Source organism: Netta rufina (assembly GCF_964035555.1).
Source record: "Netta rufina genome assembly, chromosome: 1".
NCBI classification, from domain to species: Eukaryota; Metazoa; Chordata; class Aves; order Anseriformes; family Anatidae; genus Netta; species Netta rufina.
The window spans coordinates 174138156-174164070 of NC_140123.1; the positions used below are offsets into that span (position 1 = coordinate 174138156).

At 41.1% G+C, this 25915-nt stretch overlaps 1 protein-coding gene across 1 annotated transcript; it reads left to right on the forward strand.

Moving 5' to 3' along the window:
* Positions 1 to 918: 918 nt before the first annotated feature.
* On the forward strand, positions 919 to 18796 carry SLC38A4 (solute carrier family 38 member 4). Its single transcript, XM_084289821.1, has 16 exons — positions 919 to 931; positions 2428 to 2658; positions 3232 to 3322; positions 4456 to 4571; positions 7559 to 7632; positions 7758 to 7850; positions 9479 to 9560; positions 9662 to 9744; positions 9840 to 9898; positions 10295 to 10573; positions 10692 to 10771; positions 11835 to 11935; positions 12895 to 13019; positions 15381 to 15525; positions 16159 to 16256; positions 17731 to 18796. The coding sequence occupies exons 2-16, from the start codon at positions 2540 to 2542 to the stop codon at positions 17830 to 17832; spliced, it is 1647 nt and encodes a 548-aa protein (XP_084145947.1). The 5' UTR covers positions 919 to 931; positions 2428 to 2539; the 3' UTR covers positions 17833 to 18796.
* The last annotated feature ends 7119 nt before the right edge of the window (positions 18797 to 25915 follow it).

Here is a 25915-nt window from a genome sequence, read left to right on the forward strand (position 1 = left end):
TGTAGTTAATGTCAAAGTTATTAGCAGGATTCAAACCTAGTGCTGAGTCTTTTTTGATGGGTCTCATCCTGCCCACATTTATGCCAATGGCTTTCAGCTCATAGCTGTGCAGACCCCTGGAGCTCTACCAACTGCTCTCTAAAAAGTGACAACTGCAAGTGGCTGTGTACTCAATAGTCTTAATTTTGCCACCCAAGTGTTTGCACCTTCACTGGAAGACTTTTAGGAATTCACAAATTTAAAACAAAAACAACAACAACAAAAAAAAAAGTATATTGAAAATCACTGCTTTATGCAGTAGTTCCATAGCCTCTCATGATGACGCCTGTAAATCAGATTACTCATTGTGTAAATGTTTGACAGGACAATGTCCAAATGATTCTTACACTGTAACGCATATTTCTGGTCAAGTTTTGCTCCCCTTTCCAAACTGTGTTAGCTCTGCTGTACAGAATTCTTGCTCAGTCTAACCTCTGTGTAACTTAACTCCTGGAAACTTTTTTGGCTTATTTTTTCTGTTTCCCAACTCTTTGAAGATGTGTATATTTTGGACTGCCACTCCTGGAAAAGACATTTCTCCAATGAGCACTTGATAGCGTGCATTTCATCAGAGCAGGGCTAAGAGCAGGCAGATGTGCCTGCTTGACTTTTACACATTAGATTAAAAATAAGCCTCAGGAGCTGGAAGGACTCTGTTCCCTGGACAGGGCAGCGTCTGCATTTGAAGACAGTTCAGTGAATGAAGCCACAGCTGGGAGGGTCTGGATTTTTTTTTTAATTTTGTTAGTCTCCTGGTGTTATTCATACCCCGACTGGGCAGAATCCCCGGGTCGCTGGAACGTGAGCCTGCCCTGCTGCCACAGGTGCTCATCGCCCTCGCTCGCACTCCCCGAGTGGCAGCAGAAAGGAGTAAACAGAGCCGCGTCCTCTGGTAGGAAATCTCCTAATGCATTCTGATATTGCTTTTCCTTTTCGGTTATCTGGTCTGGGTGGATGGTTTTAGAGAGAAGTAAGGAAGCTGACTTAAATTTCTGGCCCAGGGTTGGTTTTAGCCTCCAGGACTGGTATTTAAAGTTTGTGTTTACATTTTAAGCCCATGCATTCTAACATTTTGTCACTACAGATACATTTGTAGATGCTCTTAAGGACAGCATGTGATCAACAGCAGAGTCTAGTGAAGGTCTGGTCCTCAAGAGAGGACTTACACATGCACAAATGCAAAACCAGGAAAAAGGCTATTCAATAATTGCAAGTTTAGTGCTACAAAGGGCCAGACATGGAAATTATTAGTTGCAATGTTTTCTGATGTTGTTGTTATGAAGCCTTGGTCTGTACTTAGCATGTGATATTTGTGAAAAAGGTAATGGATCCAGCCAGTGTGCCTGACTGTGAGGCAGAAGGTGAAGTGCTAGGAGGCTGCAGGGCTGGCCCCAGCTGTGCCAGCAATTACAATGCTACCTGATCTCTGCTCGCTCCCCTCTCTGCTGTGTTCCATTGTCTCCCCAGCTGTGAAATGGAGATGCAAGGTGCCTCAAGGAGTATCTTGGGGAAGGGAAGAGTATTGTAAAACTGCAAAGTTTCTTGCAGAATGTTTTCCTCCTGAATGTGGGAATGAGCAATTGAATGTAAATGTCTCAGAAGATGAGACTAACAAGAAAGAGCTGAAATCCTGGGGGTGAAGTCCTTTTTGTAACTTTGATTTGGACAATTTCCCTCAATTCATAGAGAGAGCTGAGCATTTATTCATATGAATTTTAAAAGCTGTAATTTTTATGACAAAGGTAAAGATCGTGAATCTTATACCTGTTTAAAACCATGTGTGAGACAGATGTCCCAGATGTGGGACAGGTAAGGATTAGACACAGATAATCTGAAGAACAGAAACTGCTATAACAGAACTGCACCGCCTCATTATCAAAGTAGATCATGCAGACATAGTCGCCTTCTCAGACAGAACCCAGCAAAGGGGACAAATCCTCAAGACATTTAAAACTGACAATATTCATCTTATAACAAATGATTCAAAACACTAAGGGTTTCCCTAAAGTGTATGTATGTTTTGAAGCAATGGTAGTGAAACCCTGGTATACTCCCTTCATTTCTAACAGTGACAGCTTCTGCACAGCCATCACTTGCAATGCAAAAACAGCAATTCCAGTAACTATTTTCTTCTGTTTCTGTAATGTTGCCAGATGTTGGGCATCCACTGTGCATCTATTGGCCACTGCCCTCTCCACAATTTCAAGGGAGACAGAGGGGCTAAGTGCTGGCACATAAAGGAACATTATGCTTGCCCAGAATTTTCCCAGCCTGCAACAGCCTTCTCTCCTAATGCTGTTACAGAGAACAAACACAAAACCAATGCTTCACACTCGTTTATCTAATTTGAGGAAAACTGTAATGAGTCCTGTTGTGTGTTGTTTGCAGAACAGAGTGTTCTGGCAGCCCCCCCATGGTAGGGAGAACCAGCAGGCAGGCGCTGCAGTGCTGTTTACCCTGAAGGAGCGAGTGTGTGTGCTGGAAAGCGCTGACCACTCTAATGGATTGCATGGAGCTGCAAAAAGTCAACATCGAGCTCGACGATCAGAGCAACAGCGGGGAAAGCCTCGAAGACAACTACACGGAGCTGGTTGATTCAGAAAAGGCTGCAATTAGGAGGTAAGCGTTTAAATGGGAAGGCTCTTCTGTTAAGGCTAAAAAGCAGTGATTGAAAAACGAGCTTCACTAATGGCATCTGGGACTCAAAACGTTTCCTAGGTAATATGCTGAAATTAGTGTGATTGTTTAGCTAGCACTTTCCAACTGCACCAAGCCTCCCCGCTCTGCGCTCAACAGATGCGGTGCCCAGCAGAGCAGGGGCAACCCAGGGTGCCCTGTGCTAGCCACTGCCTGAAGTGACCTTTGCAGGCTCTCTTTGCAGCCCTGAGCACTCACTTGGTAACTCCCAACCACCCCAGCCGCACAAATCAACGTGTAAATTGATATGCACGCAATGCACTGCGAGCTGAGCACATTCCCGCTGTGCTGCAGCCATTAAGGAGAGGGGCAGCCCTGGCCAGGGCACGGGCAACAAGAGAAAAAAAAAGTGTTTGTTTTTTCTGGAGGACCTCTAAATATACATTGCAATGCCAAAGGAAAGTTTCATCTAATGACCAAAAGCAATGGTTGTCATAACAGTGAACAAGTGTCATAAGCCTTATCCTACGTTTTTGTATTTTTCTTTTTGTTCAGTCCATTTGCTAGTGATGATGCAGAAAGTCAGAAGTTCCTTACAAATGGATATCTGGGTAAAAAGAAATTGGAAGACTATAATGAAGAATATGTAAGTTTTATTCATTTTTAAGGGTAATTACAATTAAATCATATTGACCTGAATCATTTTCCAAAAGTTTCAGTAAACGAAGTTACTCTGGAGCTTGATCAGCATAATCTTGGCTTTGGAAGAGTAAACACATTTTCTAACAGTTAGCGCAGCAATCTCTTTCTGTTGTCTTGCAAGTAAAGCTGGGTATTCCCTTCCCAAGCAATCAGAAAAATTCCTCAGCTCACACTCATACTTAGTAGGACAACTGTATTGTACTACGCAAGATGTCCCGCATGGGTGGGGGCTGTCCATTTCTAGTTAGAGGTGGGCCCTAGCTTTTGTACTGCTTGTTTCCAGCATCCATGTAAGGGAAACTACACCCAGCTGCCTTCCTTGAAAGACGGGACACTCGTGTTCAGCTTCGCAGTGCTGAACACGACAGGCACAGTGTTCCTCCATCTCTGTAGGCAACTCCACAGGAAAATGGCAAGACAGCAAAGGTTTCTGGGGTGTGTTTGTTGGTTATCTGTGCTCAACATTATTCAAAGTTATCCTGAAGTTGATGACAAAGAAAGGAATTATGTTACTGATCATGTTACATATTTTATTAGGATTGTTCAAATAAAACCATCCAGTTAAAGAAAAGAATATTCTTTGTAACTGCAAGTTAAAATTAAGAGCCAGATTCCTTCATCCCTTCCCACTTGGCAGCGGGTGTGACTCCCTCACACACCATCTCCTGCCTCCTGTTTTTTGTCCTCTCTAATCTCCTTCCCCCCACCTGAGCCACGCAGACCTTCCTCCATCACACTCCACCCTGCCCCCTGACACATTTTTAGCTCCATAGAGAAAGTAATACATCTTAGTTGGAGAAAAACTCAGGAAATGGCTGAATTGCTTTTTAAGTTAATCATCTGAACTTGTCAAAACAGTAACTGGGAAATCTATTAGATAGCAGCATGTGTTTCTATAGAGGCTGGCCAGCAGTCAGACAGCTGTGGCTATCTCACCTCAGCAGACTGTTTTCTTCACAAGGCTCCTCCTCTAAGGATCAAGAGATCAATAGAGGGAAAAACAGCAGTGAGGACAATTAGCCCACTGCGCTCAATAAAATGCAAGTTAGTTGTAATGTCTCTTTTTGTTCCCTACAGCACCGGGGCAGAGCTTCCTTTGGCATGTCTTCGTTCAACCTCAGCAATGCCATTATGGGCAGTGGCATCTTAGGGCTGTCCTATGCCATGGCCAACACAGGAATTATCCTTTTTGTGTAAGTACATAGAGAGAAAAGTGAATAGAATATAAGCAGTGAGGTAGAGTTATTTTTCTTGGGGTGGTTAGAGAGGTAAGTTAAGCTTAAGAGCCATGTTTTGTTAGCTGAAATGTTTTGTAAGACCTTCTATAATGAAAACATTTTAGCTGCCCTGCAAGGAGCCATCCACTGCTGACAAACCGTTTTTGTTTTTCTTTAGCCCTGTTTTGTTTCAGGAACACAACTGTCCATTGATGCTGTGTAGTCCAAAAAAAAATAGAGGGGCAGAACAGTATATTGGTCCCAAAATAACAACAGCAATCTTGCTGGTTCATTATGGGAATTCTACAAAGGCAATAAATCACACATGAAGTATATATTTACATCATCCTAACTATCCAATCACTGTGTAGAAATGGGAGAAGAATATTTGATACAAGTCTGAAATGGCAGTAGGCTTTGAATGCAAAGGCATGCACAGATTTCTTCAGATTTGGTGCCGCTCCCCCAATCTATTTGTACTTGGTGTGCACAGATGACTGCAGAGGTATGTGGCTGACACGCAGTGTCTATACAGAATGGGTTTTGATAGACAGTAATAGATATTCTTGTGAAGTTCTTTAATCTATGGCTAACCCTGTCAAATGAGACTACAAAAGGTTTGTGGGTTTGGTTTGGTTTAGTTTTGTTTTAATAATCATTTTTAATCTTAACTCGGGCCCTTAATTTTAATCCCCCTTTTAGCCTGGAATGCAGTATGACAGTACCATATGACAATAGGCCATTGTTGTACATTACTGAACTCTTAACAAGCCTCTAAATCAGGTTGTATGGCTACCTCTGTGTGGCTTCTTTCTTCTGGAGGTTGTTTAACTAGAACAGCAACAGCATTTGAAATGCTACACGTTGCTGCCAGTTGCTAAGAAACACCTCCTGTTTTTTTCCAGTAGAATCTATAACTGAAAATTAATTGTAGATGCAAATGCTGCCACTCTCCTGGGTAAGTACTTCCCAGCACCTGCACTTGAATAATTTAGATATAGGATTTACAGATACAAAATGGAACATACTTCTACAAGTGACTGCATTAGAGTCTGGAAAATGTAGGATTTTTTCCCCCAACTTTGTCTGAGCACTCATGCTAACCAATATACCATAAATTATCACTGGAGAGAAAACTGATACATCAAGCTTTGTTGGGGAGAGAAGGAAAAAAAAATTACCTTTGTAATATTTTTATTCTTTGGGCTCTGTTCATTCACAAGAGTGACTGAAAAAAAGTCGGATGTGAACCTAATGACATTAGCTCTGCTGGCAGTGCTAAAGAAGTGCTCTGCTGGCAACCCTGCAGAAATGCTACAGCAACCCTATGGAGTCTTATATAGTAAAAACAAAGGATTTCTCCACCCTGCAGCTCATTTTCTTTTCTGTTCTACTTCCATACTTTTTGCATGAGAACATTCTCCCTTCTGGTGGAGGAAGGAGTTTTATTTAAATTGTAGAACTCTGTAGGGATATTGTTACCCCCGTGGCATGCATCCTCTTGCCAGAGGTTCCTCTGTCAGATCATGACGTTCGTGTCAGTGGGACAGAAAAATTCCATCTACTAAACAGAAGCTGACGTACATTAATTCTAATTTAGACTATGTTGGCAGCAGTTCATTTATGGTTCTCATATTGCCCAACTACTCTCATGCTGGAAGATTTTCTACGCAGTAAAGCCAAGAAGAGGGCTGAGTTTTAGAAACTCAGAAGCTCCCAAGCAGCTCCCATTACATCCTCCTCTGCCATGGGGAAGGTTTCCATTGGCATGGGCCAAACACCAGAATGTCTCTGCTGCCTGGCAGTATTCAGGAAGTGTCACCAGGTAGGCTTTAGTTTACTATAGCTACACCCCATGTGTCAGGACTTAGAGACCATGTCTCTGCATAGCAGCTGCATGGGTGCCATTGAGAAAGATGCCATCCTGGAAGGATACACTGCAGCCTCAGACATGATCACCCCTTTCTGTACAGCATGAACCCACAGCATGAGAGACAACCCCACTCACGTGAAGTCTCTAGCATTGACTGTCTCTCTTGGAGAAAGAAACATGGTCTGGAGACCATCACCTGACCCCTACACCTATGTCTCCTCTTAGACTATAACTCATTTACAAACTTAGTTATCAGTGTCTCCCGTATTTATACCAAACCTTGCATTCAGTGGAATGGAAGGTGTAGGCACAACCTCCTGTTCAGCCATGGAGTAGTGGACATATGTAGAGTAAGTATTTCCTAGCTCTGTCATGTCAGTCATGTCATCACATCCCCTTCTGCCCAACATTTGCACAGGCTGACAACAAGATGGTTGTGGTAATAAGATATGCTGCCCACATTATTGTGCCCTGAAAATGTCATATAAAGCTACAATTTTTGCCAGTATTTTGTGAGAGGATGATAGCTGAAATCACTTAGTGTGCAATGTTGCGTAGAAGGAATATGTCCGTAATCAGAATTGATGAAGGGAGGCACCAGTACCTTTAAGTAAACTAGGCCGGAAGAGAATGCTGCAAACTCTCCAAAAGCAGGTTTTCCAGTGTCATGACACTTTTTAGCACCATGGAAGATTTCTTATGAAATTTGCAAAGTGTACATTTAAAGCTAAGCTCTACAACTTCATGATTACTTGGTGAAATGGCAGAAGTCTAGGCATAAGTTGGCAGTGAAGTTGTCACACAGTTCTGGATTTGCTGGTTTTTTTTGGTTGGTTGGTTGGTTTATTGTTTGCTTGTGTTTTTGTTTGTTTATTTGTTTGTTTGTTTGTTTAAATCTGCATTAGGAGAGAGATTTAAAGGAGAGGTCAATGAGCTAGTAAGAGACCAAAGACCTGACTCTTGCACAGAGGTCTGTTTATTTTAGTTGAGTCTTACTAAGACGTAAAAATTTGAGAACAAGCATACATTCAAATTAACTGAGTGTTTCTGATGTCTTAAATGGGATTCCAATTTCTGCTTTGCCTTGCAGAATTCTGCTGCTCTGTGTAGCAATACTGTCACTCTACTCCATCCACCTCTTACTGAAGACATCAAAAGAAGGAGGTATGAAGATCAGGTTGTGACTGACCAAAAGTCCCTACTACATGCACGTTTTTTTACCTTGGAATGCAATTCATCAAGAGTACCCAATGTAGTGGCCCATGTTTATTTTTTATTATTTTTTTCAGGCTCATTAATATATGAAAAACTGGGGGAAAAGGCATTTGGATGGCCTGGGAAGTGTGGTGTTTTCATTTCGGTTACAATGCAGAATATTGGAGGTAAGGGTAAGAAGTATTTAGAAAAAAAGGTTTTCTACCCTCCAATGCTTTTCTACAGAGTACAAGTACTCTCCTCTCTCTGACTAAACAGCATCAGAGATGAGAAGGGTACAATATGCATTATCCTTTCCATAAGGATGGCTTGGCTTGGCCATTTCTCTTCATTGACCATGGCTCAGACAAGACATCTTACTCAAGTCAGAAAAGATGAATCCCACATGAAAGGAGAAGCCCATGGTACTGACTTCTCAGGAGAAGAAAAGCTCTTCAGTAATTCATTTGCCAACTAAATTCTCTGCTTGAAAACACATCTAGACTGTGATCTCTCCAAGATGTTGGGTGGTTGAGAATGATCATTGAAAGTATTCATCCACAAGGATAATTCCTGTCAAATATCTATCAAGCAACCTCCGTCCTCTCAGAATGGAGACAATCTACTTGCAGGCATAAGTAGCAGGCATAGGACTGCATGTTCAAGCACCAAAGCTTATTTCCTTTTACTACCCAGGGAGAAACCTTTTAGGATACTGGAGAACACTGTATACACTGTATTAGAAAGCTTAGGGGAGTTTGTACATTTTTTCCAGATTTCTTCAGGAGAGGTAGTTGACAGAAGCTGCATTATTATTGCACTAGAGGTTGGACTTGGTAATCTTGGAGGTCTCTTCTAACCTAGATGATTCTGTGATTATCACTATAAATATTATCATTGACTAATGATGCATTATTAGTCAATGAAACATATATCTTTTTCTAGCCTCTGTCATGGAACTTGGAATGTTTCGCAAATCTTTTGTAACAAATTTCTACTGTTGTTTTGGAGCATATTTGCTACCCAAATAGAGGTGGTTCATATCTCTTCTGTATTGAAACACTTTTTGATTGGGATTTTTTTGATTGTGTTCATAAAAGCTCTTATTCCATGGTCTTCCTTTCCTTCCCCAAGCCTGGATATTAAATGTGGTTGAACTGAAGGAAGAATGTTTCCCTGAGAGAGAGGAATAGCTGTTCCTGTAGTCCAGTGGTTTTCAACTTACGGTCCAGGTTGATCCATAGGTGTCCAAAGAACTCTCTGTGGCCAATGTAAGATAACTTTAAAAATCATGCCTTCTGCAAGTAGATTTCAACGAGATATATAGAAGTCGACCCTTCCACCATGAATACTGAAAACTAGCTTTTTAGATATATGGAGTAGAGTACTGGAAGGAAGAAGTTAGAAATAGAGGGCACAAGAGAGACAAATTGGTTTTGAGGAAGTGACAACCAAAGTCACTACAAAAAAAAAGTAGATGGATGATGTCCACTGGAAAAACAGAGCAGAAAAGCAAAAGAAAACTTCGAAAGTGTAAATTTCATAACAGTGACTAGAGTATGTTTTTAGTTGAGTAATGGCTATTGTACTGTAAGGCTAAATGCTAGATGTCATTCAGGACTTGTTTATCAAAGAACAATATCAAGAGAACATACCTTTTCTTTATTTTCACTATTTGAAAAAACTCATTTCTCCATTTTAGCAAAAACTGACTTATTGAAACTGTATGCTTTTCATATAGCACCAATGTTTTTTAAAACAAATTATTTTGTTGGAATTATACTGTTTTCCCTGAAGGTGTTTGCTTGTTTTTCAGCAATGTCAAGCTACCTCTTTATTATTAAATATGAACTTCCTGAAGTGATCAGAGCATTTATGAAACTCGAGGAGAATTCTGGGTAAGTACCTTTGTCCAACCAGACCCTTAGATGAAAATTTTTCACTTCATTGTCGATGGTAATTATTGTTTTTGTTTTTGTTTTTAATTCTCTCTCTTCAGAGAATGGTACCTAAATGGGAACTACCTCGTTATACTTGTAACAGTTGGGGTTATTCTTCCCCTCTCCCTTCTAAAAACCTTAGGTAAGGTTAATATCCCACTTAACCTCTTTTCTTGTTTCTGTTAGGATTGTGAATTTATATGCTGCTGAACTGTGTATTTTTTTCTTGCTTCACAGGTTATCTTGGTTATACGAGTGGTTTTTCGCTGACCTGTATGGTTTTCTTTGTCAGTGTGGTAGGTTACTGTTCAGGACTTGTCTCTAACCAAATACAGAGCCTGTAAACTGTGCAACACTGCTAAATCTCTTACCATAACAATTTATTGTGGATGTTAGAGTAGCACCTGCAAGTGAATCTAATCAACAAGCCTAGTGCTGAACAAAACCAGATTTAAAAAATCAGCCTAAAAAGCAACACTTAAAAGGATGAAATATAAAGCAGGGCAGTGACAGAACTAGAGTAACAATAAATACTCGCAGGAGAAGCAGAAGTGATAACAGTTTGTTTCGTGCCTCCTCTCTTTCTCCTCTCACTTCTGTGTGTCTATTTTTATTCTTGTTGGCTTATCATGGGTATAAATGTAATCTCTTATGGTAATACTCTTCTGATGACATTGTCTACTCTTTTGTAGGTAATCTTCAAGAAATCCCAAATACCTTGTCCTCTCCCCATCATGGCGCACGGGGTTGAAAACTGGACAGCCACCAATCACACAGTGCCGATGCACCTGGTCATGTTACCAAATGAGTCATTCAGCTCTGGTGTGAATTTCATGATGGACAACACAGCTGGGCACATGCCAGGCCTTGAGGAGCCAAGAGATACCTTCCCCAGAAGTGGTGTAGAATATGAAGCACATAGCGACAGTAACGACTTGTGTCAGCCCAAATACTTTGTCTTCAACTCACGGGTAAGAGAGATCCTGTAGAATTTGTCTTCTGCCATTCGTACCACAGCTAAACTGCTGCCTGCCAAAAGTCAGAGATACAGCAGTGACCGTTCTTACTAATGGGAGCTTTATTTTACAGACTGCCTATGCAATACCCATCCTGGCATTTGCATTCGTATGCCACCCTGAGGTGCTACCAATATACAGTGAACTGAAAGAGTAAGGTTCTTAAATTTTGTCCCATCCTTCCAGTTACCCATAACAGAGATCACTTTCTACCTGTTCTACCTTGATTGCTGGTGTGTAGACACCCACACAATAATGATTTATTGTGTGCCATAGTAAACAGATATCGGCTTTGCTTTCACCTAATAGTCAGATATCGGTGACAAAGAGCCGCTGTTCAGAGAGACATGTTGATCGATATTTACTTAGGAAAGAAGGAGTCTGGACAGTCCTTTGAATGACATGAGATATATTGGGGAATTTGACTGCACAACAGACAGTGCTGAAACAGAGAATTCTGGATTCTAAAAATATCTTAATCAGTTCTGTGCCTGGGTCAGCTGTTGCTTACTTTTAAAGTTTCCTGGGATGCCATTGGTGTGGGTGTCTTATATAGACTCTTAACCTGGCCTGTTTTGATGATTATATATCAAAAATCAGATACATTTGCTTAAACTAGCACAGAGCTGACAGTTGGGAAGGGCTAAGAAACAAGAATTACCTTACAGGAGGTTGTGCTGTAAAACTCAAGGAGACCAAGACCCATTGCCTCTTATTTTAATATGTTTAACCTCAGAAGTAAACATTTTCTGATGACGTGGAATTTGCTCTCAGGCACCATAAGCTGAAGGGATCCCTTTAACCAAGGGATCTCTAAAGAAAGTATTTGACCTGCAGGAGGTTCTTGAACCTACAGAACAGTTCTCTGTAAATACAAGGGCATGTTCATACAAAGCTGGCTAAAAGTTCTTGTCTCAATATTGTTACCAGCCCTGTAATTGTAGACACTCCATTTTTTGTTTAAAATACATCATTTGAGATTGACACAGAAATAATGATGTGGCTCATCTACATGTTGTCACCAAGTAAATAGTAGAAGTGAAGTGTCTATTGAAACTTTCTATTGAAAATTTAATTTTTATGCTGTTCTGCACAGAGCTGTGAAGCTTCAGATCTGTATAACTCATAGTTGCTATGAACTTACTGCTCCTCAGAGTACTTGTGCAAATAGAAGCTTTGTAAGAACAGCACTGTTACCCTTTCTCTCCTACTTCAGTCGCTCCCGAAAGCGGATGCAGAATGTCTCAAACATCTCCATCACCGGCATGCTCATCATGTATCTTCTGGCTGGTCTCTTTGGATATCTTACCTTCTATGGTAGGTCAAAACCCTGTTCTCTCCAGAATTTTCCCTCCCATTTTGAATCTGGCGAGATGGATTTACCACATGTAGGCTCAACTGTTCATGTGTTTTCTGTGGGCGTGGATACATGCACAAGCATTATCCAGAAATAATGTGCTGTTTGTAACCTCCTGCATAACTGGTGAGACTTATCCAGTCAGGCCACAAGCTCCTCACCCACCCTGAGTCTCAGGGCTACCTAGCAGTGGGAGCAGTTGATTTTGTGAACTCAGACAGAAAGCTTCTTTAAACCTGGCTCTTGCAAAGTCCGGGAGTGGCAAAATCAAAAATACTCTAATGTTCAACAGTTTTACACGACGCTATTAAGAGCTACCCACCATGGCTCTGACACCACTAATTCAGCCTCACCTGTGCTGAAAAACAGGTGCAAACCATTCTAGTGTAAAGAAAATAAGGATGAGCAGGACTAACCGGTAAGTAAATAGAGTAGCCCCTATATTAGCACACCAGTTTATGCAAACAGCACCTCTTTTTACCTTGTTAGTTCCTCTGTTACGGCACAGAAGTGAATGACACAGCACAACCTGCACCACACTGCTGTGGTGAGAGGGCTGGGACACTTGGGTGGAGGTCCAGGGATCTGTTCCCAGTTCACTTGGTTGTTTTCTGTTTCGTAACAGAGAAATTATTTTTGCCTCAGGTTCCACACCAACCTAATGACTTTGAGAAAATCATTTGAGATGCTGGAGTACAAAAGCATCACCTCACAGCTGTGTTACCCTCATCGTCTCTGAATGATGGACTTGCATCAGTCATGCTGGGAAAATTCCTCTTTCGTGCCCAGCCTGTAACATGGATCTGATGGCAGCAGCTGGGCCGGAGCTAATCTTGTTGGGCTGCAGGATAAAGGTTTCCCTTTTGCATGTGCAGATACTGCTTAAGGCACTCAACTCGTCTCTGTTTCCTTTTTGTAGGAGAAGTCGAAGATGAGCTGCTTCATACGTACACCAAGGTGTACACCTTCGACACCCTCCTTCTGTCTGTTCGCCTCGCAGTTCTGGTGGCTGTCACCCTGACTGTGCCCCTTGTCCTTTTCCCTGTGAGTAACAGAGCTCCTGGAGCTGAAATTGGGCACAGCCCATACACACTAACTGTGGGTACTTAGGATAGGTTAACTAACATTAAAGAAAAGCAGGCCTGAGTGTTGATTTGGCAGGGTCAGTTTTCTCACACGTAGCTTGCCCGGAGCAAGAACCTTCAGCAGCTAGGGTTGCAAACTTTGAAAGACTGAAATAAATCAGTCTTTATAAATAAATCACAAATAAATCAGCAACGACCGCCCTGGCTCTCCCTGGCTCTCCCTGTGCTATATTTAACAGAGCAGCAGTGTGCATACTGAGGACTGGGGATGTAGTCAAACCACCTATAAGATTTCCTAATACAGACATATGCACCTACCACAACACCCAAACTCACAAGGGTGCACACGGCTCAGACCATGACTCTCCGTGCCTTCCCCCGGCTGCTGGGGAGAAAATAGTGCTAGCCAGTGAGTTCTGGGGAACTGGCACCCCATTTGGTGGGGCAGACACCAGCCCAGCACCACACTGCTGTCAGGTTCCTGTTGATCTTCATCATGGCCTGATGTTTCTGTCTGATAAGAGATAATCCACTGTCCCGGCTGCAAACACAAGCTCTGCATACGTATTTCTTCCAGGCTCGCTGGCAAATACTTAACAGCAGTGATCACCACTCAAGCTTGCCTGCAAAACAAAATATGTCCTGGTCTAAAGTACCCGCAGCAATCAGTACATCTAGCTAAGAGTGCTCTGACGCTCTGCCCCAGATGTCATGTTTAAGCCAATGACTTAAGTGCTTAAATTTGTCTTAGCTAGCTGAGCGCTATTCATGGGAAAACAAGCTAAGCATTGCAAAAGCCTCTATCTGTCAGATGCAGTATTTTGCATTTTTAGCTCTCTGCATAATTATTTTTATATCCAAATAGTGTACAAAGGCTTAGCAGTTACATACCACAGAACTAAATGTTCTATTAAAAAAAAAAAAAAAAAAAAAAAAAAGAGAGAGAGAGAGAGAGAGAAAATATCAAAGCCCAGAGAAAATGTCATATTCTTTAAAACTAGTATATTAGACAACTTTGTATGGCCCATCAGGACAGGCAGCCTCCCATGCCCTCCCCCCCCCCCAAAAAAAAAAATGTATTGCTATCAAAATAAATAAATAAATACAGGTCTGTGTACCATTAGTCACTGTAAAAAAAAACATTACTGACTGTAAAATTTCAGTCTGATAGCTTCATTTTATGGATAACATCACAGCAGAAATAATGCAGAGAATGCTGACAGCAAGTGAACAAGAATGCAGGCAGTGACTCTTCAGTGGGGTGATGCGGTTTTATACCAACTGAGGAACCAGACAAAAGTTTTGCAATCTGCCTTCTTCTCCATAACATGTTGTCACACCAACCTGAAAAACATAACGTGCAAAATTCATTCCATGTTTCCAAATGACAGGCTCCAAGTCTGACAGAACTCCATACACTTACGGAGTTGCCAAACTCATACAGAAAGTGCTTTGTTTTAAAATAACTAAAAAGAAGTTAGTTTTGAGGGTTTTTTCCAGTGTAAGCACACTTTTTTTCAACTTCTACCTTCCAAGTCTTCTAAGCTTATCACAGTACTCCAGAGTAAGACTATCTCTTGACATCAAAGGGATTTGCAGCTGACCTTTTTCCTACTTTCCATCTCATGAAGAAAAACCTCTTTCTTGTGTGAGAAAGTGAAGCAAAAAGGATCCTCTGCAACAGCTTTTATACATATATATATAATTTTATATATATAATTTCCAAATGACATTGCAAGAGATGCTTTTACATATATACATATTCATATGTATATTTGTATACTTAATGTAAGTAAAACAAAAGATTGCTCTTTCTCTCACAAAAGTAAATTGCAGAACTCGTGGGATTTTCAGAGGGATCAGGTTCTGGAAGACAGCAACTCATATTTCATCCATGTATTTTTTGCCTGATGATTAGTATTCATAGTGGGGGCTTCTTTTTTTTTTTGTGTGTGTGTGTGTTTATATGTGTGTGTGTTTGTTTTGGTTTGGTTTGGTTTTGTGTGTGTCTGAGTGTTTTGTTTTTTTCTTTTGCTGATACCAGCATCTTTCAGTTGAGCAGATTTCATCTCCCTGATTTTACACCCTATTTACTTGTCTTTCTTCTACACTGCAAATATTTGAGTTTCTGCACTAAACTGTGAACCCAGTTCTCAAAGACCTGCACCAAAGTGAGATTTATATAAAGGGAGTCAAAGACTGAAAACACATTTCTTTGGTCAGAATTTCTCACAGCAAAAGTAACCAGCATAGGTCATTAAAACAGCAAAGATAAATTAACTGCTGTTAACTGTTTTCCCTGATGGTTTTCATCTTACAGATCCGTTCATCTATCAGTGCATTGCTGTTTCCCAAAAGGCCGTTCAGCTGGATAAGACATTTCCTGATTGCAGCAGTAATTCTTGCTTTTAATAACCTGCTGGTGATTTTCGTCCCAACTATTAAAGACATCTTTGGATTTATCGGTAGGTTTCATAAATACATTTTGTTTACTGTGCTTATCCTTTCCACAACATATTTGCATTTGTGGACTGAATGACAATCTCCATTTAGGTCTTAGAGTGGAATAAAAAAAAAATGCATATTTGATTTTGTTTTAGTTAAAAGGGACATAGGAATTCCCAAACAGCTGACAGGCAAAGCTGAATGATATCCACCTTTGTTGCTAACTTGCATGAAGATCAAGGAATTCAATAAACCCAGTATAAAAACTGATAAAAATTGGTTTGTCCCCACTTGGCCAGCTCACATGTGGACATCTACATCACAGGCAGTGATTTCCTACTTCTTCAGCCTCTTATTTGAGTACTCAAATAAGTGCTTGGACATCTCTATGCTACCCTTGAGGACGGGCCTCAGCAGAAGAAGGGAACCATAGGACTCCAAAGAAAATGTCCCAAATCAGACCCCATTAACCCCACTGAAATTATTCCCTAACCAGAGAGCAAACTCTTTTGCAGCCTGGAATAGAAGCTCTGGGGGTCATGGGTGACCACAGGAGAGCTCTGTACAAATGCCCCACGTCCTGTTGCACCTTGCAGATGCACCATGCCAGCTGTGCATCACACCACAGTACTCAGCTCCACTTTCTCTTCCAGGTGCTTCTTCTGCCACCATGCTGATTTTCATCCTCCCCTCAGCCTTCTACCTGCGGCTCGTTAAGAAGGAGTCCCTGAGCTCTCCCCAGAAGATTGGGGTAAGGATGCTGGCAGCAATTGCAAAGGAAGGATGATAGGAGTGTGTGTGCTTTTCTCTGGACACAAATCCTAGAGCTTTGACCTGCAACATCTGGCAGTTGATCATAAATTGCCAGGGATCACACAAAACACAGGTCGGGCAGTGTTGTTCACAATAGCAGGGAGAGCCAGGGTACATGAACCAAAGAGTTTAGGGCTCCACTGCTAGTGATAAGTAAACTTCAGTAAGGGTCTAGTTTAAAGTGTGTCTTTTATCACTAGAAAAAGGCATTTAGTTAATCCAGTCTAATCTCTAGTTAACACCTGCACTTGTGTAAACAATACCTAAACAGTGCATAAGGAGCTGTTGGTTGATGCTGGAAGGTCAGCTGTGGATTAACAGGAAGATCTGAGGTCAAGGTTAAGAAGGAGGTTGTACTGCAGAGATAATGCAGTGATAGAGAGATGGCAGTTCTCCACTGGGATAGATTCACATACCTACAGGAGATACATATGAATGTCTATTATTTATACGCAGTATATGTTTTTGTCACGCTGGACTGCTGCAGCAGTACCTTTTATCTTTGCATTAATGCTCACATTAATAGTCATCTGCACATTTAACAACATCACTGAGGACATGTCCTTTGAAAAATTAATCAGAAAATATATTGGTGAAATGTATATGCATACACATCATGTAAACAGTGCATATGTACATCTGTATATACATTCACAAAAAGCAAATTAATTGGGATGGAAGAATTTCTATTGGTACATAATGAAAGTATAAAGGAAAGATTTATTATCATAAAATGAAGACAACTTTTGGAGGAACTATCATTAGAGAGAGACTTTGAATATTTGTTCATGCCGTTTTGTTCATTCTTTGTGTTTCTGTGCTAGGCACATCTAGAATTTCATACCCTGCACTAAGACCACACACAATATTCATCTTTGTGTTGTGATGCAGAATATTGTTAAGTGTGGACAGATTAGGGTAAGCTAAAGCCCCACTGAGGCAAAGGGGAAAAGTAAGCATCTGGATCATTTTAATACACACAGAAATGCCTTCAGAGAAAAGAGATGGGCTTACCTGTTTGTCTAATAAGGACAAAAAAGATTAATTCAAGCTGTTCTTGGTAGCAGAAACAATGAACATTCACTGAAAATTGGTCAATTTTTAAATTAAAAAAAAAAAGTTAATCAGTTATATTTTGTGTTATTATTCACATTAACAAAACTGTGGGAGTTGTTTTATTTTTTTTTTTTCATTCCTTAAATTTGCTCTTGTAAAGTCCAGCCTTTTTAGACTGAAATTTTACATATAATTAACTTGATGCACATAGCCCTGTATGGTATTACTTATGTTTAACCCCAGAGAAAAACCCAAATTCAGGCCCTGGGCGTTATATAAATGTGATTTCAATGTCTGTGAACCATCATCTGCTCAGTCACTTTCTTCACTAATACAATTTTATTTTCCAATTACAGGCTCTAATTTTTCTTATAGTTGGCATAATCTTCATGATTGTGAGTATGACTCTCATTGTAATGGACTGGATTTACAACCCCCCAAGTTCCAGACACCACTAACCTGTGGAGACAACCAAGTGCTTTTTATACCCTCAATGTTTTTATTGTGTGCTCCAAAGGACACCTGAATGGAACTGTTATTCCTAGCTAGTAACTGCAATATTATGAAGACAGTTTCTGGTAAGGTCACTAGAACCCAATGGAGTCTGCGTCATCCTTGTCACTAAGGACTTATTTATGCATTAGGAACCTGAGCTTAGCATTTCTGGCCAGGTTAAAAGAAATGTGTGGTGTGGATGCTTTCTATTTTCAAAACCCAAATAAGAGTAGCTGTGTATATAGTCCTCAACAGTAGTTTGGTCCCACTCTTTTTGACCTCTCCCGTTACATTAATAACCACAGTTCCTAGAGCACTGAAAAGGCAATTAGCCAGAAAACCAGCTGGTGCCTTGTTTTGTACCCAAAGCACATAGGAGCAGCTGCCCAGCTCCAAGATAAAGGGTACCGTTTCTGTAGGGGATCAGAAAGGTGACTGCTCTCCACTGATCAGTCTATCTGAAAGGTGACAGCTTTGGCACAGCTTGCCAAAGCACCGTGGAAAAAGCTGAGCATCAGATATGTTGCCCAAATTTGTCACCCTCGGCATGTGATGGCTGCACATGATGATAAAGTTCTCTTGCACAGGAGCCCCTGTGCTGCGGCAAGTGCTTGAAGAACAGCTGAGCATTTGTGTTTTGCTGTGAAAGACGCCTGTGCTGGAAACGTCAGGCACTTCTGGAGTGGATTTTTTGGTTTTCTTTGATATTTTTTTTTATTCTTGTGTGAGATCGCATCACTGAACAAGTTGAATCGTCCATAAAAACTTGTCTTCCATTCTCACAGGAATTTAAGGAGACCACAAGGTGTGGCAAAGCACCCTGTCCAGTATTGTTCAGTACTTGTCTATTTGATAAACATTCAGTGCAGGAAACTGTAATTTGCTATATATATAAATATGTGTATTTATGTATATAATCCTTTGTTTTCCTCCAGTTATAAAAATGTTACCCTATGGTACATGATTTTTGATTTTTTTTTACACATCACTGTTTTCATAGCCACACATTTAATATCATTTTGAAGAAAACATTCTAGATTGGTGGGTTTGTAAAAGGTTCATCTTTATTCAGTTGTGTTTGAAATATACCTGTTGCAAACCCCAGCCATTACCTGTGTAAAAACAAATTCAGATGTTTATTACTTATGTTACAATAAATTGCAAGATGTTTTCCTCCTGAGAATTTTTAATATGTGCATCAAAGTTCTGTATTACCACTGTAAAACACAAATTTGGGTAACTCACTCTGTTGCTGTATCTCAGCTTGGCTATGGATATGCCAGCATCCAACAGCATGCATAATTAAGCAACAGCATGCGAAGGAAAAGAAATTACTGATAATCTCAAGTGTATCATGCTATGCAGCTGTGCAAGAGAGAAAAAAAAAGTGAAGCTCTATGTTATAAGGATGTTTAATTAGCACTCAGTACCCTCCAGACTGCAATTTTGTCTGTGCTGTGGGGTACCCACTCTACATGTACACTTCATACTATTTTTCTCCAAGGAAGAATAGTCAGAGAGGTGACACAAGCTCCATAGCAGAGGGAACAAGTGGGAAGGTGCGACCTGGGTTTAACATGCTTACACAAATCCAGGCTCCTGCTATTGGAGTTTGCATTATCCAACTTAGAAATCTGTTGCATGCACATGTGAACTCTGAAAGCCAAAGAGCACACAAAAAATGTCTCTGCCCACTTGTCAGTTTCACACAAAATCCACTCTGTGTGTCTATGTGTTCATGTACCTAAATGTGGGTACACATATAAGTTGACTAGAAAAGTGTACCAGAGATATGTTCCCTGCCAACTGCTGTCTTTATGAGCACTCTTTTATGTTCACTTGAGTACTGTATCCTTAATACACTGGGGCACGCTTCCTTGGGAATGCTGTCTGGTTTTGCATTTTTGAAAGAAAAAAAAAAAAGGTTCCAATAACACTTTGTTCTATTTTAAGCAGACTAATACCAGGAATGTAGCTTTATTTCTGAGGAGACATATAATGTGGACTAGAGTTATAGCAATACACCCACACACCTCTCTTCCTCTTGGAGTTACTGAGTTACGTGTATGGAAGGACTGAATTGTAACTGCATTTTCATTTCAGAGCAAAAGTACAGTACATGTAGTCTGCAGCTGCGTGTAGAAGCTGAGAAATTCATGTAGCTCACCTAAAATATATATGACCTCAAGAAAAGTAACAGAAAGAGTATGGGACAATGGCACAAGTCACTACCTTTCCATGGCACAAAGCTATTGCTGTCCAAGTTAATGGTAGAAAGTCTGCAAAATGTCAGATATTGCAGTTAACATGTGCTGCTCACAGCAATATGCAGCTGCTGCTTATGGTGGGAGTAAGGCTGGTGTTGCACAGTAACTTGTTGGCATTGCTGAGAATGGTGGATGTTGGAGTTTCTTCTTTGTTCTGTCATGTTGACAATGAGGACTTTTATTACAAAACCATCCACTAATGTACAATAAATGATTTTTTTCAAGGACTGCAGATCTTTTTCCTTCTGTTTTAGGATAGCAAGAGAAGGAATATTTTGGAAATCAAGCAGAGACAATCTGGTAGCCTGAACATGAGCATCACTAAACCTGTGTTCCGTTTTAGGAGAGAAAATTGTGTATCCACCAATCTGCAGATGAGCAAGAGACCAGATATGGCAGCCCCTTCATATAGCAACCCTGTTACGTACCCTGTTTTGTATCTATTCATGGAGCTGCACAGACATCACTGGGCAGAGAATGGCTGGCATTAAAAGTGAGGTTATCTGCACGACACTGAATGTGTCGCACTTCAGAGCAGGGGATTAGCCAGGATACGCAGCACAGCAGCTAAGTATAGCCGCTGCTGGGAGCGCGCACCAGATGGTAGCGCTCTGTATTAATGTTTCCTAGCACTGCAGCTGTAGGTTTTCCTGCTGTTACATAGTTGTCTGGTGTATAATCGTAGCCCAAAATATATGGGTCTAACTAGCACCGATGAGCTCATATGAGAACCACATTCCCCGTGCCCCCTAGCCCTCACTCACAGCCTGCACACTAGCCAGGGGGCACTGTAGACCCAAAAACTTGTTAAATTGCCACAGCATGAATGATACCAATGTTGCATCCAAGGGTGGCCCTCAGCATCTTCTCACCTCCCCTCCTGCACCATCAGCCTGTAGTCCATGTTGCCACCTCTGTCTGCCCTGCTGCTGGTCTGGGACATGAAGCCCTCCTGGATCTTCTCCCTGTGGTTACACATCCTTTAATTCTCCTTTGCTCTGTCTTCATATTTTGTGAGCTGAAAATTTCTTCCATCAGGAATCTGTGTAATTAAACATGATAAATTTAAGGCAAGTGAATGAGGGGAGTTAGAGAAAAGGAAAAAAACATGCCTTCAAGGAGAAAAAATAAAAAATGTATTAGGGATTCTAGCAGACATAGAGCTGTGTCACTCAATGGACATGATAAGAATGTCAGGAATGATATAGAAAGAAAGAAAAAAAAAAAAACACACAGAAATTATCAATAAATATATCAGTTTGGGATTTGGAAAGAAGCGGAACAAGGGACACTCGTTAGAGGGCAAAGTCCTCTCTAGTCCATAAGTAATCAAAGATGATGTTAAACAACATCTATCTGAAAGAAGGTCAGCAGAACTAGATAAGCCACAAAGCAGCTGGCTCTGGTGTTAATTTTCAGTAAACCTTGGCATGCTTGGTTAGTTCTCAATGGCTGACATAATAGTCATTAGACCTAGTCAGCAACTACACACTAAGAGGTCTAGTCAGTGGTAGAGATGGAAATTTTCCATTTGTTTGGCTTAAAATTTCAGTGGAAGTTTTCCTGAAAATGTGCTCTTGCAACAAAATTGTGGTGCAGCCCAGGCAGACCCAAGTGGAAACCTGCCCGGTTTTCCATTGAGGGTAGCAGCTCCCAGCCTGGGTGCTTTGGCTAGCGGTTCATGGTGAGCCGTGGGTGGCAGCTTGGCATTCCTGCCATGGAGCTTGGCTTGAGTGCTGCTCCGATGATCCCTTCAACATGTCCTCAGTACGTGGTGGTGTCCAGTAACATCCTGAAAAAAAAAAAAAATCTGGAGAACAGAAGCTGCTTTTAGTTAATTTAATCATCACTTATTGCAAATGCTTTACAAGCTTGTTCTAAACCTGGATGAAAAAGACTTTTCATAAAAGAAATAAAGCTGGAAGGTTTCTCAAGTAATCTCCTGTTCCACAGCTGGATTAAGCAACCTTCCTGGATTGGTGTTTGCAGATAAAAATATTGTCTCCAGCTTGTCATTTCAGACATTAAAAAAAAAAAAAAAAAAAAAAAAAAAAAAAAAAAAGGTAAAACAGTGCTAACTACTCTCAGAAGCACTAAACCTGCAAAGAGCTGCTGCCTCGAGTGGCTCAGAGGAGGGCAGTGACAACACAGCCACCACCAGCATGCACCCACCACGTGCTGAGGCTCTGCAGCAAGCCCACAAACACAGCCAGCTGCCACGGCCTGACCCGGTGGCACTCGGAGGGCTGCAGGGCAGCCGTCTTCGTCAGTGGGGCACCACGAGGAGCTGCGTCAGACAGAGGCTAAATCCCCCTGCTGATGTGGTGAGCTAAGTGCTAAACCCAACGCATCGTAAAGTGGCAAATAGCTTGGAAACAAATATAGCATCCTGGAGACCTTGTTCTGTTACTAACAATAAACCCGAAGGTGTTTATCTCCCAGCAGAAGCAAAACTAAATATAATGGGACATTTGCTTGGCCAGAGCTCTCTGGGACACTCTGAGACAGATGCTTCAAATGCCACGTGCTCAAATGGAAAGTGTTTGCAGCATTCATTCATCTTTACGTACAGCATGCACCTCTCCTGGCACGTGTGTCTTAAGGCTTGGGAAAGTTACCCTGTCCTAAACAACAGGATGTCCACGTATAATTTATTACTTAGCTGGTTATTCCCAGAAGTAGGGTCCAGACTCCTTCTCAGGAGAAGCCTTATGGCAGCCTTGATTTCCCTCTCTGACAGATGTGAAACTTCTGCCTCTTCCATCACAGAACACCTGATTCATCCCATCCTCTCTCCCTGAGGTTGGTGGATTCAGCTTTCATACATGGACTTCAAGCAATTGGCCCAGTTTCCATACTGCTGTGGTCAAACTGACCCCACAGCTTCACGTCTATGGGTTAATGTGACTGCAGACACTAAGATTTGACATTTGTCCTTTGAATACCCACCTTTAAATTGGTCCATCTCAAATAAATTAGAGCCTTACAATTAAACAAAGCCACCAGCTCTTATTATCTGCGGATTTCCCCAGGAAGCAGCAGCTGCCGAGGCAGACACCTTTTCAGACACCCCACATTATTTATTTTCTACAGGTCACTTGGTGCTCTCCCCTTGGCTTGCAAAAACACCTCCTCACCATTCAGAGACACTTCAGCCTAATGCATTGCTAGTAGACAGAAATAGGTGCCCTACTTATGTCCTCAAAACCTTGTTGCAGGGGTTAGGAGCCACCTGTTTCCCTCCATCAGCTACATATATCTGGAACCTACAGAGAACCAATATAAATATACCCAGGGTGCCTAAGCTGTCTTAAAGCACCCACTGACCTTAAAAAGTTTTTTCATTCTACAAATCATTTCATAAACTTTCTACAAAATAGAGTTCAGACCTGTTTCAATCCACCCTAAAAGCAAACATTTGAAGTACCCTGCTTTTATATCTGTGAGTAACTGGACGCAATAGAAATGATACATTCCCCATTATCCTCTCCAGGAAATCATACGTCAAACCCAAGGCTGCTGCAGGGAATGTGGTTCCTTACATTGCTCATTAAGAATGTGCTGGACATTGAGTACTGCTTCACCCACAGTGAGCTGTGCAAACACCCTCACAACACGCAGCTAAAGCAGCAACGGGAAATTAAAGCAACCGTGTTCCTAAAAGCTATTGGGAAATGAAAGGCAAGACTACTCAGAAATTGTGAGTTTCCCCGAAACTGTCTTCAATGCCCAAGACCACACGGTGCTATGTAAATACAACAGGTTGCATTCAGTCTAATTGCTGTTATGGTGGAGTGAGTCAGGCAACCTCATCAAGGCAGCTCATTGTCTCATATAAACTCATACGCACTGCCAGAGTCATGAACAGATTTTTTGGTTACCACGGGAACATTTTACCTGTCTTCAGGTACAAAAGCAAGACAAGGACAAGTTCGGTATTCCTGTAAAAGAAGAGGGCATCACCAGCATTCTCTGGATGAGACTGAAAACTGTATCTCTGTTATGGACCTTGTGCCACCAGCAGCAATGGGCTCACCTCCTTAACTTCAGGAGTTGGGAGTGTGTAGTAAATACCAGTTAAACCTGTGCTCTAGCTGCTTAGAAGCACAACAACCATAAAGGCTGTGTTACTTAAACACTGGAGTTAAGTCAGTCCTCAGCCTTTAGCTAACTTCTTCCAGATTCAAAGCCAAATCAGAAAAAGGCCTCATGGCTATGAGCATGTGTTAAAAACTTATTTTACAATATTTAGTGCATACTTTGATGGATTATCACTGTAAATTCTAGGAAATAAACTACTAGGATGAGAATAAGATAACTCCCTTGCAGTCAAACTGGATTGTTTCCATTCACCAAAGAGGAATTTCAGTTTCACTTTCAGTTTCCTTTCATATTACCTTAGGCTCCACAGTCAGTGAATAATATGAACTAAGCATGTTATTGGTAATACAATAAAATGTGAATTCTAGGAGAAAAGGGTCTGTGCGGCATGCTAAGTATTGTCTTCTGGCACCATGGTGCCAGGTACAGAATTTTGTCTTCTTCAATGTGGAATAAATTTTTGCCCTATAGGGAAAAAAAAAGTTGCACAAGAAACCATTTGAAGCCAGTAAAAAGTGACCCCATCCTGCCCTTTACAGAATCTATCATAAAAAGAAAAAAGGAAATGAAAAAATGGAAATGAAAAAAAAAAATGAAAATGAAAAAATGAAAAAGGGAAGGGAAGGGAAGGGAAGGGAAGGGAAGGGAAGGGAAGGGAAGGGAAGGGAAGGGAAGGGAAGGGAAGGGAAGGGAAGGGAAGGGAAGGGAAGGGAAGGGAAGGGAAGGGAAGGGAAGGGAAGGGAAGGGAAGGGAAGGGAAGGGAAGGGAAGGGAAGGGAAAAAGAAAAGAAAAGAAAAGAAAAGAAAAGAAAAGAAAAGAAAAGAAAAGAAAAGAAAAGAAAAGAAAAGAAAAGAAAAGAAAAGAAAAGAAAAGAAAAGAAAAGAAAAGAAAAGAAAAGAAAAGAAAAGAAAAGAAAAGAAAAGAAAAGAAAAGAAAAGAAAAGAAAAGAAAAGAAAAGAAAAGAAAAGAAAAGAAAAGAAAAGAAAAGAAAAGAAAAGAGTCAGCAATACCTGTTCCTTTAAGGAACAGCAAATAAAAACTTTTACTTGCTCTCATAAACTCAGTAGTACATTCATATTGGTATATAATTATGCTGAAGTTGGTGAACAGAAGACAAGGGATAAAGGTTCAGCAGAATGACGGATTCACCCACCTGGCCCTAGCTTTGGAGGGGAGGTATGAAAACCCCTCCCTTTCAGCTGGTGTGCACGAGGCAGACAACTAGGAGAATACAAACTTTTCTTCAACATCTGTTTAAATATCACCTATGCACTGTCTGCTCTTTTCATTCCCAGACACAAAAATACTTTGCTGCTGACAGTTTGTGCAAGGAGATGGCCTGGAAAGCACTGATGTGCAAACGAATTCACCAGAGTAGTCACTGCTGCTTCGGGCAGACATGCAATCTGTGATGGATAATACACAAACACACTTTGCTATGGCAACACTCACACTGATATATGTTTGTACAAAGGTCTGAGTCCCAATGGACTCATTCAGCCCTTCACGAAAAGTTTCAGCTCACCAATTAGAGAGCAGGCATAATCCCATGAGACTGACCAGGCATAATCCCATGAGACTGACGACGGCCAATGCACTGTATATTGCATGAATTACTGGTTGCTCAGGGCTGAATCAAGTGACAGGACATAATCTGTGAGAAATCCAGTGTCTGGCT